This window comes from Cupressus sempervirens, chromosome 6, assembly GCF_028749045.1.
Source record: "Cupressus sempervirens isolate cs-2001-9-10 chromosome 6, ASM2874904v1, whole genome shotgun sequence".
Lineage (NCBI taxonomy): Eukaryota > Viridiplantae > Streptophyta > Pinopsida > Cupressales > Cupressaceae > Cupressus > Cupressus sempervirens.
Genome location: NC_143123.1, coordinates 267,806,619 through 267,824,374, shown reverse-complemented (window position 1 = coordinate 267,824,374; position 17,756 = coordinate 267,806,619). Strand labels below are relative to the sequence as shown.

Sequence of the window (17,756 nt, the reverse complement as noted above, 5' to 3'; positions counted from 1 at the left end):
GAATTCACCTTGCTAATCATGGTGTTGCGTTTTTTGATAGCCTTTGACTCTCTATAATGAATTATCCCTTGTCATTTGAAATCTTGATGTGATAAAGCTTTTTCTCATTCAAGTTGTCGTGCATTCTCCTGTGTAGATCAGCACAAACTGGAGTCTCTGACACTTTGAAAACCTTCTCAATGTTGTCCAGATGTAAACTCAAAACAACTTTTTATTAATACCTTTAACTCCTTTTTTTGTTTAAGCAAAGTTCTTGGCGCATTCTCACATGAACTCAGGTTCTTAGACAACCATTGGGAAAATGGAGACCAAATGAATTATGGCTTCTTTGATTTGAAGCACACCTTCTTTACTAGACGTCTTCATTCATTATATAAATTCTGGCATATCTTGACTTGCTGCAATATGAAAGATTCAATGTGACTTGCTGAATTGCGGACTTACCCGACCTTAAAAATTGACGCATTCAACTGACTAGGCTTTGGCACTTTGCACACCTTCTCATTGGTCAATAGACTGCCACCCTTAAAGATTTCATCTTATGACAACATCAAGATCAAAAGCTATCAACCCTCAAAGTTGCCCACTTCAAATTTGTTTTGCACTAAACAGGACAATTTCTAACAAATTGCATATGAAAATGATCTTGAAAACTAGGCAAGTGGTCATATGGAGGTTTGAAAATCAGGCTATTGGATTAGATTGATATGGAGAGTATGAAAATGCAAATTTGGCTCATGATGAACAACTGGATGCATTTAGTGAGCGTGCAAGTTGACCTCTCAGAATTGTGGAACTTCAACAATTTGATAAATGATTTTTGTAAATGGGAAGGCTCTAGAAAAGTGTGCAAATGGATTCATGAAAACTAGCATGGGGCTAGTATTTTAAGTACATAATGTAGGGTTAAGATCAATTCAGGCATATCTATCACAGTCTCCAAATTGCTTCAGAAATAGTGCCCCTACATATTCCGTAAAACTGATCTGCAATGAAAAGTGAGAAATTGCATTTGGAATCTAGTTTGCAAATTGATCAAACAGATTCGTCAAGGGCTAAAAATTTGAATTTATGGTGTCTCTGACCCCTATAATGTAGTGGAGAAATAATTTTCTCATTTGATTCAACTGGGTCAAAGTTATACTCAGTCAAATTTGGCTGCCCGGATCAGTGCACAAAGTGGAAACAACATGACAACAGTAGTTTGGGGAACTCAAAAAACTAATCAAAATTCATCAAAATGACTTGAAATTTGAAAGATAGGCTCTTTGGTATGCACACTTAACATTCCCAAAGTGGCAAGTGACGAACCATGATTCAATGCAAAATATTCAAATGCAAACTAGGCTATCTCACATTGTTTGACACTTGGGCAAAAAATTAGATTTTTGAAGTGCTCAAAATGACATTTCACCAAATGATTCAAAACTTGAAACTTACCTAAGATGCATGTATGCGCTTAATGAAAGATATGGAGCACTTGGAACACATGATAGGCCTCAAAATGTTAACCAGATGCATAGGCACTATTACTCAATTTTCACACATGTTCAAATAGAGTAAAGCATACATGTTTAGCACTCTCAAGACAAACTTAGAATTGCAAAAAAAAGCATTTTATTCAGTTTGAAATAGTATACAATGTTTTTGTATGATGGTACAATTGATGTTTACAGGCGTGGAATATGAAGATGCTGAAAGTAAATTTCTCTCACACATTTGACCGTGAGAGTAGTCTCTATCTACTGATATATATTCCTACTCTACTAAAATGAATAACATGAAAGAAGAATAAAGAGAGGAAAGGTCATGGGAACCAATCATTGCCTGTAATGACTGGTTGAGTTGCATCCATCCACGTCCATCTGTTTGCTACCCCAAACCATGTCCTTTTCATGCATCTGATTCCTGCATTCATAAAGAAAGATAGGTTAGATCCAATGGATCTAAGCAATGCTAGCACCTTGTTTCACCTCACATTCATAGTCCTAACATGCCACTCATCTTAGCAAAATAAGGACATGCATCAGCAGATAAAGAGGACAATCACGAAAAGCAAAAGCAACAAAAGCATTAAAGGGACAAGTCACTTTGATTTGAAACCTTTTGCTGTTAATAACTGAAGAAAGGAGAATAACTGCAGCAAGTGGGATTGGGATGTGCATCTTTTTAACATAGATCCTTGTCGTGAAAGTAGTATGCAATTTAATTCAACTGAATGAAACATCAAAGGGATGAACTAAATTAGTTTTGAAATCTTTTGTTTCATAAAAGTTTTAAGTTTCAGGTTTATATCAGAAAACAGATTGAAAGCTACAAGAGGAGTTAAAGATGGATTAGTGAATGCTACTGCAAGTATTAATAGGGCTGAGAACATCAAGTTGCAGAAGAGCATAACAATTATGAGCTATGGAATGCAAAGAAAAATGATAAGTAACAGTAATGCTAAAATAAGAGAGTGGTAGATAAGCAATATATGCATTCAAGAGATGGAAAAGTGAGAAAAGTACAGTCCAAAACCAGAATGCTACAGGAATCAATGATATGAATTTCATTGGAGTGATCATACTAACAGAAGAAAATCAAATCTGAATGAAGGAAATGGGATGGAATTGAGGCACTCAGTGCATATGTGTCAATACCTGCAAGTGCTAATAAACAGAATTGAAGCTGAATTTTCAACCTTTAACCTCCAATAACCAGAAGATTTGTTGCAAATAATGGTTGGTTGAACAAAATGCAGGTCTAAGTTTTCACATCAGGTGTGTTTAAATTCATGAAATGGACCAACATAATATCAAACAAAAAAATTCAGTATTCCCAAGTTTCAAACCATAAGCCTTCATAATTTTTGTAAGTAGAGATAGAGGACTTCAATGACAATTAGCATGAGAGGAAGGTATAAAGTAATAAAGGAAGAATGTAAATTGTTCTTATATAATTCAAGAGTAATTTTTGGAAAAGCTTATAACATACAGAATTAGCAGCAGCAGATCTGAATTAAATAAGTTAAAAACCGTTAATGTTAAAGTCTGAAGTTTCCTAGCAGCAAATAACTTACAGCAGGAGCTCACAGCACAGAGGAAAACCAACAACATCTCCAACCAGTCATGCCCAACAAGCTGAATCAAATAGCCATGGTTTCTCATACAATGAAAAAGAAGCTCACGGCATTAACTCAGCCAAGACAAGAATAATTCCATGGCATGGAGAAACCCACTCACGACATCAACCCAGAAATGGAGTAAGACAACAAATACTGCAAAAAAAGAAGCTCATGGCAGAGAATGAGCCAAAACAAACAACCAAGCCATCCACGACATCATAGAAACTCACATTTTGAAGTAACAACCCAACATCCACGGCTACTAGGAACCCACGAAATAGCAGCAGCTCATGGCTATAGATAGAATATCACTATAGCAGAAAATGGCTTGCAAATATTTAGCAAACAGCCCCGCAAGGACAAAGAGCCATGAAATGCAGACAAAGAAAACTCATGGATAGTAGAAAAAACCAGTTCTTCTCCATTCTCGGCTAGGGTTTTTAACCCTATAACTTTCCTCTATTTCTCCAAATGAGCATTCAAACGCAAAAAACATAGCTTTATTTTGACCTTTTAATATTCCTTAGTCAAAATTACAAAAGAATTTCAAGTGCGCAAGTTTTCCTTTCATAAGGGAGATGTAATTTTATTTAAAGTGATAGTGTATAACTTAGTTCTAAAGTTTATGCTACTATTATAATTACAAACCTTATGGCATTATTATCATAAACTATAATTGTTATTAATTCAGTTGATATGTGATAAATCAACTAATTAATAATAAATATTAAAATGCAAAGGTTGTAAAGTGGAAGATTAAAATCATAAAGGAAAGTCAAAATTAAGGCAAAGCTATTTTTAGACTGTGGAGAGAAGAGGAACTTGCATGTTTAAAATGCCTAAGTTCGAGGGTAGACATGTAGTGGCTATTTTTGGATTTATAGTTCAGAGGACTTTGGAGTCAATTATGGAGCTATTTTTGGCATTTTCAAAGTCTTCTTAGACTTGTTTACATGTTGTGTAGTCAAGGTATAGTTTGGAGTGCATGAGACATATTTTTGGAGTTGTTAGGCTATTTTTAGAAACAGTTAACTCATAATTTCGACCCTCACTTCCTGATTTTGTGGGAAGGTGGTGTTGTTTTTGATATTGTTATATACCTCTCTTGTTTATAGACAAGGGGTTCAGATTTTGAGAGGAGAGAGATGTGCATGTGATATTCCTCCTTGGCATCTTTTTCTCGATTGATCTGAGCTATTATGTAGAGATATTGTTATTTGGGCCTTTGAATCTTACTACAATTTTCATTGAATTCAGCTTTTGGAGTAAAGGATTTGGTTTTATGCATTGTGGTGATTGATGTTATTCAAATGTGTTTTATTGATAAACCTTTTGAATTATATCTCGTTCTGCGTCTTCCATGTCTGATATCTGCTTTTCATAGGTTTTGAGTTATGTTTTCCTTATTGATATATTCGATTGTGATTGATTTCCTTTCATATTTTCATATTTTAATCTTCTCTTAAAATATTGATATGAATTAACAGATCTTTCAAGCTGTGTTTTCGTGATTATCTATCGAAATCGTTCATTGTGTTGCAAGTATAATAGTGTTTTGCATTATCAATTTTGGTGTACACCATAGTTTTCATCATTTAGGTTTTCATTTTTCAAGTTTACCTCTTTACCCTTTTCCATACAAATTTCACATCTTCATTAGCTTAGGTGAGATATTAGATATATCAGAAAGGAACCAGCCTAGAATTTAGAGGTTCAATCAGGTCATAGGTTACCCACAACCTCTGGTTAATCCAATGTTTCTCCAAAATTGCTAGGGTTTCAGGATTTAAATCAAATTAGGGTGCAAATTTTGGAGATAATAGGCACAAAAAGCCCAAATAAGGGGTTACTTTGCAAAAGTTTAATAAGGTACTCTAAAATCTTTGCGAATTTTGAGAGTGCCAATACCATGAAGGGTTACACATGATTAGGTTTTGTGTAGGGTCAAATTTATTGATTTTGGCTCCTATGTTTGTTTGGTTGGATGTGAGTGTCCAGGACTAAATCATTTAGTGATTTTTTTCCCTATTGATTGCAAATCTTGAACGGCTCTTGGGTGCTCATTTGGTGCTTTTCGTTTTCTGTCCTTAGATGTTGCTATAGCCAAGATTTGAAGGCCTTGGGCATTGGCTCTTGACATAAGCTTGTTGTTGCTCACATGTTCCCTTTCCTATTGGGCTTAACATCTTTTGAAACTGGTGTGAGTTTCAAAGTTTCCTTGTGATTGGGAGTGCCTTCTAGATTTTGGTTTACATGTGTTGATGTTTTCCTATTCTACAACACAAACTAGTTACATAACTATTAACTATGATTTTGAATTTAAATATAGTATGGTTTTAGATTCTTTATAGTATTAATAATTATAAATCTTCTATTCAAGAACTAACCAATTTAGCAAATTTCATTCTAAACCTATTCTGATTTGTTTTAATTTAGTTTATATATATATTTTTGAAAATATCTGAAGCTAAAAGTACAAATTTTATTTCTTCTAGGGAGGACTTCAATCTCTATTTGAATCCATAAAGGAAAAAGATCCGGATAAGGTGTCTAAGAATCTTTCCTCTTCACTGGAAACAATCGCACAGTTGGAACTCTTACAGGTAATTGTTTTACAAATCCAGGTAGTGCATCTATTATTTGGAGGGTCGAGTAGCTTCAAATTTTTGTTGAAGTCATGGAGGTTGTATTTCATTATAAATGGTAGCTCTTGTGGTCACTATCAAGTAAGATTGTAACAATTGGCTTTTATTGGCCATCATGAATAACAAAATTCTTTGGTTTATGCCTATAGTTTTAAAAATATTTTAAAAGTAACTATGATCACATTTAGGGTTGAGTTTATCTATAGAAGATAATCAGATCTATCTAATTTTCTATGATAATCATTATATATGTGTAGGAATATGAGAAACCAGGCATAAACACATCGACATTTAATAAATACAGAAAGAACTTAAATATTCATTTTTATTTCACTTTACTGTGTAATTGGCAATCCAAATTTTTCTTCTGTTGTTTAATATCTTTTAGAATAATACCTTTTTCAGTATGTTTAACAGGACATGATGTCACCTAAAGTGGCATGAATAAATATATATAAGATTATCAGTATTACAGTCAACAAAAAAGTGCAGATAAAAAGCAGGAGCATAAGTGTTAACAGATCTATTCTAAACATGATTAAGATTGCTTTATGATACATGAATCAGCGACCAAATCATATGGTGCAACCTGCAAATACATATACCAGGTTAGATCTAATCTATAGTGTGATAAATACATTCTAGTAGCATAAAATAAAAAAATCATTTGTTCTCAAACCTACAATTCCTTTTACCACTTTAATCATGAGTAAGTATTCTGGTTAATGTCAACATTTGAATTGTCAAGGAGAGAGGAGAGTGAATATCATGAGGGTGTTTTTCTGCTGAGCATGGAGCCAACATGATTCCCCCATGAACCACCTATAATAGGCGCATCTCTATGATGGACAGGTGTACAATCCTTAGTTCATTTTAACCAAAAATTCACATTTTTTTCCTCAAATAGTTTGTATGTATGTTTGTTATGACTTTCAAATTTGCAAGCGTGTCTTGGTAAATTGCTGATATGAACTTCAATCATAGAAATATACGAAAATATTCATAGTTATTCCTGGGGGTGAAATCAAATTCTCTACCTATGGGTCAAAAGAGAAATGATGAGCACTCCAAGCAATGTAATTGCAGTAAAATGCTCCAATCTCTATTAGAGGCACATCAGGACCAAAATGTGAATCAAGAGATGGCTTCAATCTTTGACTCCAAACTAACGGTCGAGTGGGATCCTCGGTAACCCTCTTAGCAAACCCAACCAAAAAATCCCCGTGGAAAAGCATTGTAGCCAAAGTCTCTAGAATCTTTCCAACCACACATTAAATACCGCAAGAACCCTAGATGAGAGTATTCTCAGAAGCTTTCTATGGTCTCTCCTGTAATTATGGACTCTCGAGAATTGACTTTGTGCAATAGAAATTATATGAAGAAGCATCAAGCTGCTTCCCTGTAATCCACAATTGACCCCTCTGAAACTATGGCACTACTGTCTACCACTATCAATTGTATGAGATAGAGTAATAGATTTGCTTCTGGTAGAAGGAAACAAATCCCCGTGAGAGCTCGTCTCCAAATCAGATGATACCCTGCCCAGGTCCTGTTCTACATCATTTGTCATTGTGCTAACTATTGGGGACTTGGTACAATAGGAAGCTCTCTGTAGTCCTCTAGTGATGCACTCATCTCATCTGTAGCTATTGCACTCATCTCAAGGATGGATGTAACTGCATCCTCTTCACATTCATCATCCCTATCCATGGAAGTCAACTCACCACCAATCACCACCATTGGAACTAGGGCTGGTGGAGACTGTACGGTAAGCTCATCCAAATGTAACTCTGCTCCTTGAGGGCTATCTTAGTACATTGCAAACAGTCCATGACTCCATAGTCACCTCAAGCTCATGGGTGAGCTCATCAACCTCTTCCTCCTTTACCCTCAAGGCATCATAACATACATGGTCTCTGTCAAGCAAGAACTCTGGATTTGTTAACAATTGCAAAGAATTATAGTGCATAATCTTGATAACCTCTTGGAGAGCATGAAACTCCTCAAGGGAAAGACCACCATCATGGTGCTCATCTATCACAGGAGCACTCCAAACATAGATAGACAACATTTGTTGGGCAACATCAAAGTGCTCTAACGCTGTGGCAATCATGCTATCGCTAACCTTTAGCTACCCAATCAAATGATAAGAATCCTGTAACTACTAACTCCTGTACATGTCCTCTAACCCAAACTTGACCCCATGATAGTGAACTGTAATTGCATCACTAACCTTACGATGCAAAATATAATGTGTGCCATCATCCTCACACACATCGACAATCGAGGAATTGCTACTGGGTACCTCTAGCAATACCTCCTCTGAAGAAGTGGAAGCCACTGTTGTATGAAACTCCTTGCATGTCTTTGCTTCCCCTTCATCTGTGAGTCCCTGTAAATCATGATTCAGGAACCTATAATCATCTAATAAACCTTTTGAGTCAGCACCAAACATCTGGTATGAAATACCTGAATTGCTGCAGCATGAATCATCATCGCGTGAAACATTAAAGGTCCCTACATCACTAGTATCAATATTGTCCTACTGAGATTCTGCCGCCATCGCTTGATGTTGCATACATGACTCAATATCATCATGCGACCACAACACTAGGGCATAAATCTACATTACCTGACTCCTCTTTAATGATCAAATCACACGTGCCATAGCAGGTTAGCTCCATGCACTCATCCATCCCACTTGAGAAAATCGCCCTCCTACATTGACTCGACACTATGATAGCTCCCATAAAAATCAGAAATGTTAGTGTTTATCATCCACATAGTCTTCAAAAACAACACCCTCATCAAGAGAGTCTAAACTAACAGTGGTAACAACTGCATCTTTTGTACTTGTACTATTTACAACATCATCAACATATTCACATAAGGGACTACTATCCTGAAATTAGACCCTTTATTACCCATATCTCCACTACTACCAATTTATGTAAGATTACTATCAAAGGTAGTTAGCATGTCCTTAACATATCCCAAAGCACTAACTTTGAAATCCTCAAACTATTGGAACTCAATATTGTTGTTCTCTAATGAAATAGATGCATCCACATGTGCCTATGTAGAATCTCCAACATCATAACCGCAAATAGGACTAGTGGCTGCCCCACTAAGCACATCATCATCTTCACAATGATCACCAGCTGCTAAAAATTCGTGGTAAATGAAGACTTCTGGATGACTCACTTGTGAAAAACTCTAGTTTATCTTCCTGCATTCTCGGTGAAGACCTTTTGAAAATGGAAACCATATACCTAGCTGCCTTGTCAACTATTGCTGGATTTGAAAGTCTTGCTTCCATCCTTTTCTAATTTTGTCTAAGTTTTTCCAAAGTCTCTATCAGGGTATTTGTTTTCTTTTTGAGATTACTCCTTTTATTCAACTGGTTTCCATATTTACTAGATTTCTTGTATTTGTTCATAACTGAAATAAGTGCAAGAGTGACGATCACTCAAATATCAACAACATGACCAAAATAAAATTTTTTCTCTACCCCACAAGATGACTTTGATACCACTTAAGAACCCCAGTTGGCTCTTTGACAAACACCAATTTTCTTTATTGTTCAAGTGTTTGACATTTTGTTGAACACTTTGCAAGCAAGCTCTAATACAACTATATAAGCCCTATTGATTCACACTACTGCAATGCTGGATAATGTTATTTTTGTTTTTTGAATATTTTGTAATTTTTTTGGATTTTGCAATGTATATGTTTTTTTGAATATAAGAATGCCAAAGAACAAGTAAAACTGAAAACTAATATCACAATGGTAATCCATGCAAACATCAAATGTTTGATTGCAATTAGAAAAGAACTCAACCAAATTTCAGTGGCACCTGAAACAGTGAATGACGTTTGGTAGAAACTTGCAGCAGTGAATGAATTCCATGCCACCAAAGTACTCTTAATCTTTCCGAAATTAAACGCTGCTAATACTCAATTGTAGCTACCTTACACTTCATGAAGGGTTCTCAAATTCCAATGCAGCCTTGCCAATTAAAATGCTGCTTCAGAACAGTGAACCACAGCCTTAATGAATGTCTAACAGTGACATTCTTGCCAGCACCAAAATGATGAATCCTACACAAAATTGCAGGTCCCAAACAGACCAACGCAGGAGACTTTTGCCAAATGCTGATTTTATTATGTCACTCACAACATATAATAACTATAATAGTAATGGCAGTAATGATTAGGAAATGAACAGAATTTCCAACGCCTTAACAGATAGCCCTTTCTCAGTCAAATATCAGCAGATATAACGATAATTTGGTATACAGCAACACCAAACCATCAATCAGAACAATCAGAATTGATCTCAAAAGTTCAAAGCACAATTTACCATGTCCTTGAATTGTTCAAAGTGCAAATCAGAAGAGGAATCTGTCCTCACAAACCCTTGAAGAAATCTTTAGCCAAAATTCACAAGTAATAAAATGAAATAGACAAGAATGAATCCCTTTCCTTAATGAAATCTCTTCCATAGTACAAAATGCAACTTGGATTCTTCCTCATACTTTTCATTAAAGATGCTTTATCACTACACTTTTCAATTAGAAGCTTTCATTTAATAATTTTGAATAAACCCTTGAAGAAATCTTCAGCGAAAATTCACAAGTAATAAAATGAAACAGACAAGAATGAATCCCTTTCCTTCATGAAATCTCTTTTATAATACAAAATGCAACTTGACTTCTTCCTCACACTTTTTACTAAAGATGCTTCATCAATACACTTTTCAATTAGAAGCTTTCATTTAATAATTTTGAATAAATATCTCCCAAGCTAAAAGCTTTATGGAGACACTTTTCACTTAAAAATTTGTTCAATACACCATCAAAGTATAACAATCTAATGATAAAGTTATTTATTAAGATAGCCTTAATAAATAACTTGTAATATGAAGCTCCATTAAATGATCCAATCAATCACTGGAGATGCCAAGCACCAGGTGCCTCCATTGTGCTGCTAAAAATAGTAATCACTCACAATTGCATTTTCGTTTTAATACAAAGTTTTGATGTTTTGAAGACTTTTTGCAAGCAATTCTGTCATTACCAATTGAAGTTAAAGCATATTAGAAGCAAACTGCAAGATATCCCTTTATGTGCAAAGTGTTTGACAAGATAAACAAAATTAGAAAATTGGAATCAGAATTAGTAAGGGATACTACAATCAGCCCTATATTGATCGAATTGCCCTATTTGGGGATCATGGAAATGGATCAAATGAATTTGTGAAGAAGCAACTTGTCCCTTATGAATTGGATTCCCCTTGATGAGACAATGTAAGTGAATAAATGGATTTCAAAGAGGATTATCCCATGTTCTTGTACTACTCAATTTTCCCTTGGAAGGCATGGTTGAAGAGATGAAATGAAGTTCAATAAAATGCAAGGCAAATGAATCAAAATTCAATATACATGAGTTTCGAGGGGCAAAACTTTTATCCTATATTGGTTGTGTGGATGCAATTCAAAGTTAAAACACCTTTAAAAGACCACCAACAAAAGAAAATAAAGTACAACATAAAGGAGTTGACCAAGGCTTGTTGTCGCGAATTGGTATTGAGAGGGGGGTGGGGTAAATCAGTATAAACTTTCAAGCTGGTTATGTAAGCTCCAAATTGTATAACCGTTGACACTAGTGTAGTAAGCAACAAAAAAATAATAAAAGCTCCACTATAAAACCATGCAAGCCCACAAATAAACACATACATCAATGATACATAGATTCAATACGTGAAAACCCTCGGTGAGAGGTTGAAAACCACAATGGGAGTAATATACCTACTAGCTCTTATAATGCATGTAAAGGGTTGCCCTATTAAAGGCTACAATTGTTCTTTCTGAGAACACATTTTGTTAGGAATGTTCATAACTTGTGTGGATTACAAAAGCTTGTTAAAGCTACCTAGTTAGAGGATTTACAAACACTCCTAGGAGGTGCCTTGTGAGAGGATTTATAAAGCTTGCTACTGAAGCTTGCCTGGTTAAGAGCTTATAAATAGATGCAATTGTAAGAAAGCAATCTATGTGAATGATTTAAATAACGTTACTATCTTGCCTTGTAGATCTTCGTGATAACTCCTTGAAGATTCACTGATCTTCTTCCTTTCTCTAGCTTGTCGGGTGAACTGCATTGGTTCACCTCTTTCCCTCTTTCTTCAAAAACCAGTTTGTTGTTCGACCCTCCTCTCTGCAATTGTGATCTCCTATAAACACTTGCACTCCCAAATGCGAACAACAACTTCAAAATTAAGTTCAAGTGTCTTTATACACTTTGCAATGTCTGGGCATCATAAACCAAAAAGTAATCTTGCTCAAAATAGATGAATTCAAATTTCGAACTGCATACTCGAGTTGGTCATAGAAAACCTGTGACACCTACTAGTAGGGTTCTAGACTAGTAGGCTTGCGAATCCCTCTGTGAACCTACAACTAGCCTCTTTCTTTGCATCTATCAACTGCTTTGACCTGGTTGCCTATCACATTACTCCTAATTGTCCTTTCTTCTTGTCACATCATTGGTGACCCTTTATGCTTGATCCTTGATTTATTGTTTGCTTTACCTATTTGCCTGTAGTGATTTCAACTAATTCACCATGCACACATTGACCAATACACTCTTTTGCATTATCTTGCGAAATCTCCATCTTCTTCAAACGATTGCCAATCAATGACAACACTCAAAGTCTTGTGATGCAACATGCCAGTCATCACCATTTGCTAGTCAATCATGCCAAGTGGACTCACTAGGTCAAACAATCTCCCTGTTTGGCATTGATAACAATTCATACCTCTTTAATCATCCTTGGATCGTTCCATTAGAACCTTTATCTATCACCTTTTCCTTTTGTATTCCTTCAACTAAACCGGTAGAAGACTCTACACTAGTGTGCACTTAGTTGAAACACAAACTTCTTTTCCTTGACTCTGTTCTTTTCTTCTACTTCTCCCTTATAAATTGGATGCCTCCTTTGTTCATTCTTCAACTGCCTTTGTTGTTGGCTTTCCTGCTTCATGCCTTACCTTTCTCTTACTCTCCTTTTTCATTTGTACTTCTCCTTTCATTCTTCTTTGTTCATTTTCTTGTTTCTTTTATTCTCCCCCTTTGTTCATTCTCGTCATTCTCCCCCTTTTTGTCACCAATGAAAAAGGGTTACAACCTGCCAAATATATCTTTGTATTGACCTTGCGCACTTGCAATATGTGTGACCCGTGATGCCTTTAGATTGGTGAGAGCAATGGTCTCACTTCGGAGATCAGACAAGTGTTCTTCAATCCCATCCAGTGTGTTATCCGGTGGCTGGGCAATGAGTGTCTTTGCATTTTTAATGTGCTCTTGGATTATGCTTGTCAGTGGTGACATAATGCTTTGAAGTTCCACAAGCCTTAAAGTTCTCTTTTCTTGTTCAACCTTAACTCTTTGAATGAGATGAAGGGCTTCCTGAGTCTTAGCTATATATTCTGTGGAAAAAATTGTTACCGCATTGAATGTCCTTTGTATCTATTGAAGTTCATGTGGATCTTGTTGTATTGTCTACTCTAAATCACTTGTAAACAAACTTGGACTAGAAACATTTTTTAGTATAGGTGTTATGGCCTTGATTGCCTCGAACATTTCATCCTTTACCTCTTGTAGTGTCATCTTCTTGAGCTTGACAAGGTATACGAGCTGCTTAATTTTCTTTGCCTCTACTTTCTTTTTTGCTATGTTCTCAATATCTCTAATCTGTTCTTTTATGTTGTGAACTAAATGAGTAATGAGACATATTAGATCCATACTAGGGTCACAGGTGGGCTCAGAGGCTAGCTCTGCAATTATTTCTTTGGTCTTGACTAGTGTTTTAGCCCTTTGTTACCATTTTGCTCGTTACTTTGAGTTTATCTCGTTTCTTCATAATCCTGGAGTATTCCTTAAGTTCTTGTAGACTCATTTGCTTTACTCTGGGTTTTAGTTCTGCAATGAATTTGTCAAGAGATTCCTTCTCTGCTTCTGTTTCCACATCATGTTTGAAGAATTCTCCTTCATCTTTTGAACTGGACAATGACGACGATGACGATAAGAGTTGACCCTTTTGTCTTCTCTTCCTATTGGGTTTACCTCTTTAGTCCTCAACTGACTTCTTATACTTCTCATACTTCTTTGTCCGAATGTTTTCTTTCGGACACCTTGGATCTTTATGGTGTTGCTTTTCTCATGGGTGACTTTGTCTCTCCAAGTTGTACTTCCTCTGTTGTTGAGTCAAACTTTTCTTTAGTTGGTGACTCCTTTTCCCATGTTTGCTTCTTCTCAAGAGTTTTCTCCTATTGTTTTGCTTCCATGACTGGGGCTTGTGTTGGCTTAGGTAACTTCTCCTTTTCCAGCTCTTGTTCTATACTAGGGGATGATTCAACTACTTGTGTAGCCATTTTAATGTTTCCTCTATATCTGGTTGATGAAACTTTTATCTTCACTTAGTGTCTACCTTGGGGAATCAATCACATGTGTTGCATCCTGTGCAACCTGTGAAATACTACTTTTTAGTTCTGAATCCAAAGTCTGAATCTCTGGTGCACCTTGCTGCTAGTGGCTCTGGGGACTTGTCCTTAGTGCATTTGGCTTGTTCTTTTTGTCCGGACTTTATTGGTGATTTGGACTTTCCCATGGTGTCCATCTCTTGTGGCACTTTTTCATCCTTCTTACTTTTCTTATTCTTTGTCTCTTCTATTGTGCATTTTCCTTTTAAGTTTAATTGTGCCTTTGTTATTCCTTTCTCGTTGTTTTCAAGGAACTCATCTATTTCCTTGGCAATTTCCTTCCAATGCCTAAGTGCACTATCATGGGCTTCCGTCAATTGATCGATGATTAAGTTTTTCTGCACAGTAAAATTTTACTTGTATAGCTCCAGTAGTATCCTTTTATTCTTTTCTTCTTGTTCAGATCTCAACATGGATAGAGTATCATATAGCATCTTTACAAAATTTTGCACACCTATTTTCGATTTTTCAGATACTGTATCTCCTAGTTCCTTAGGCAGTTTGCTTCTGATTTCTGCTAGCCGTTTACTGGTGGTTCTTAAGCTTGCTAGTACTGTTTTAACTATTTTGTTCTTGTTTTCTTTGTTGAACATAGAGAACCTTTTTTTCACTATTGCATTATTAATGTTCTTCATTATATCATCTACAATGTCATCTAATGAGAGTGAGGTTGGCTTTCTCATACCTTTCTTCACTATCTTCTTTACCTCAATTTCAGTCTCTATCTCCGATGATCCTTTCTCCTAGGGTGCACATGAAGACTCTTTTCATCCATCCTCGATTGAGTCTTTGGTGGGGATCCAGCTATAAGTTCAACATCCATTTCTTTATCATTCATCTCTTCAACTCCTATGACTTTTGATGACCTCATTGCTTGACTTCGTGTTACCCCTTTTGGTGTACTTTCCAGAAAGCCAAGTAGGGAAGATCTTCCACTTCCAAAATGGCAAACAACATAGAACTCCAATAGGAATTCGGGTGCAATAAAATAATCCAAATCGCATACCTACAACAACTAACCCGACGGACATATTTACCCTGTCAAAGGAAAACTCTTGAGGGAGAAACAAGGTGCTGACACATGACACGACAAACACTTACACCTAAGGAAAATAAATGATGGGCCTGAGATATACATATATCAACTGGGACCCCAAATAAAGTTTTTATTTTATTTAATGATGGGGGTATTACAATGCATTTGACTACATTTATAATTTAAATTCCAAGATATATTGTGTATGTTTATAGAAATCTTTTGGTTTGAGAAATAAAGTTCATGTATGAAATTAATTGCCTGCTTTTTCAATGCCTTCACTTATTGTATATATGCTGAGGTTTATTTTAAGGAGCATAATTTTTCACAGAAGTAGTTTTTAATGGAAGAGAAGTAGTGCAAAACCAAAATGGTTTCGGACAGTTTTTTCGAGCAGCTCTCTTATTTCTAATATGTTCTGTGAAAATTTAGATCTCTTAAAAGAATGGTTATGATTCTTTTCTGTGAGCAGGAATACTTAACTAATGAAAAAATAAGATGTTGGCGGTGCTTGTCCTCACAGACAGAAACTATATGTTGAGTAATGTATATGAGTATACTGTAAAGCTTGGCCATCAAATGTGAAAAACTAATTTTGTCCTTGTCTTCATACAAATTAAGTTTTCAAATTTATAGAATTGTTATTTTCTTCTACTAATTTCCTCTTTCCTTCTTTGACCAAAACAAACATAGGCTTTAGTTCCTTATGTGGTATCATTTCATGTGTAGGTTCCAGATTTACCATATTTGCTACCTCAACAATATCAAGATTTTCCTAGGTATGCTCTAAATACAAAATAATGGTTTTAAATATCTCTTAAATGTTTATGATTTTCATTTTATGTTCTCAAGTAATTTCCCTGTAATCAACTTTCTGATGCTCTTTATCTAGACACAAGTATACTGATCCAAAGCTATCTGTACGAATATGCAACTAGGACACCTCTTGGTAGCTATATATGGACAAGCAATTTGGGATCCTGAGATTGATTTTTAGATACCCAGAAGGATTGAACTTGAAAGCTGGCCATATCAGTCATATGAAGTGATTTTTTTAGCATCCCAGCCATCAATAAAAATTCAACAATTTCACAAAGAAGATTAATCATCTTGTATTAGATGCAGATTCTTCCCATTAAATCAAATCTGTGATTGGAATAGGTGCTTCTCATCACTTTGTTATAGGACTACACAGTAGCTGTGGTGAAACACTGATCTACATTTCTAACATGCTTTCCTTATCTCTGTATAGATGGCATTGTTATTGTGGAGGCTTGAAGGGCATTCAGTTTTCACAACTGTTTTAGGAAAAGTCCTTGCTCTCTTCCATCATTTCATGTTGTGATACTTTCTATTTTCTCACCACTTGCTTATGTCTTTTTCTAACTTGTCTCTTGTACCATTCTTCTTTGGCATCTGCTTTTGATCTTGCTTCTGAATCAGTGCAGCTTTGTGTTGTGTAGTAAACAAACACACCCAGTGCAAATGGGGACCCCTTCTGTTTTGTTGCTAGCTAGGTTTTGTCCAGTTTAGTTTTGGTAGGTTGGCAGTAGTTTCACAATCTCTGGCCTTAGGATTAGAAGGATTTCATTTTTTCAAGTTTAGGATTGACCATCAAGATCGGAAATGAGGGTAAAATTATGAAATATTTCATAAAGAGTAAAATCTTCTCAAGGCAAGGTGTCTATGTGAAAATTGGAAAATGCGGAGGAAAGCCAAAAATAAATTCAAGACCAGAGAAGGAAAATTCCTTGTCAAGGTCAGAGTTTCCCACCTTGATAGGAGGGGGAAATAAGTGAATATTTTATTACTAAATTAAAAAAGTCGTTATTTAAGATAAGGAATTCCAAAATTTAAAAAAAATCTTAGTTGAGATGAGGGATCTCAAATTTAAAATAAAAAATTCAAGATCCAAATATGGATTATCATTCTAAGATTAAAATTCCCTTCGCAATTCATGAAAATCGTTTTCTTGTCTGGAACTAATCCCAACTTGCAACCACTTCTTTGGAACTAATCCTCAATTCTGACCTTGAGTCCAGAACTAATCTTCACATTCATTATTGAGTTCAGAATTAATCTGTAATGGCTCCGTCATACACATATAATATACATCATGAGTATCAACATAATAAACATGAATAGCCAGCAAGCTATTAGAAGCATCCAATTGCTTTGGATCAACAATTGCCTCTTAGTAAGGCTTGAAAAAGAATGTTTAAGTAGCAAGCAATAAATAATGATGAGTCTTAAGATAAGTAATTACAATGAAGTATGAAATGATGAGCATAATCAATATGAATCATTGACTACAAACCGTAATTAACAGCAGCAGCTAAAAGGAACAGGTGTAATTAAAGGTAGCTATTATAAAAGTGAAAATCAGATTGCATAATAAACTACTACATATCATGAAGTGATACAATT

General features: G+C 35.5%; 1 protein-coding gene across 3 annotated transcripts in view; it reads left to right on the top strand.

Annotated features, from left to right (window-relative positions):
• The window catches only part of LOC149552265 (Cyclophilin-like peptidyl-prolyl cis-trans isomerase family protein), a 310,257-nt gene that overhangs the window by 136,522 nt on the left and 155,979 nt on the right, over positions 1-17,756 (top strand). For all 3 annotated transcript variants that reach the window (XR_016352888.1, XM_089787791.1, XM_089787790.1), the window contains exons 5-6: positions 5,602-5,709; positions 16,059-16,108. Coding sequence is in view for 2 of the 3 variants with exons in the window: in XM_089787791.1 (XP_089643917.1) it covers positions 5,602-5,709; positions 16,059-16,108 (158 nt within the window). In the remaining variant the exon portion in view is untranslated. The remainder of the gene's footprint in view (positions 1-5,601; positions 5,710-16,058; positions 16,109-17,756) is intronic.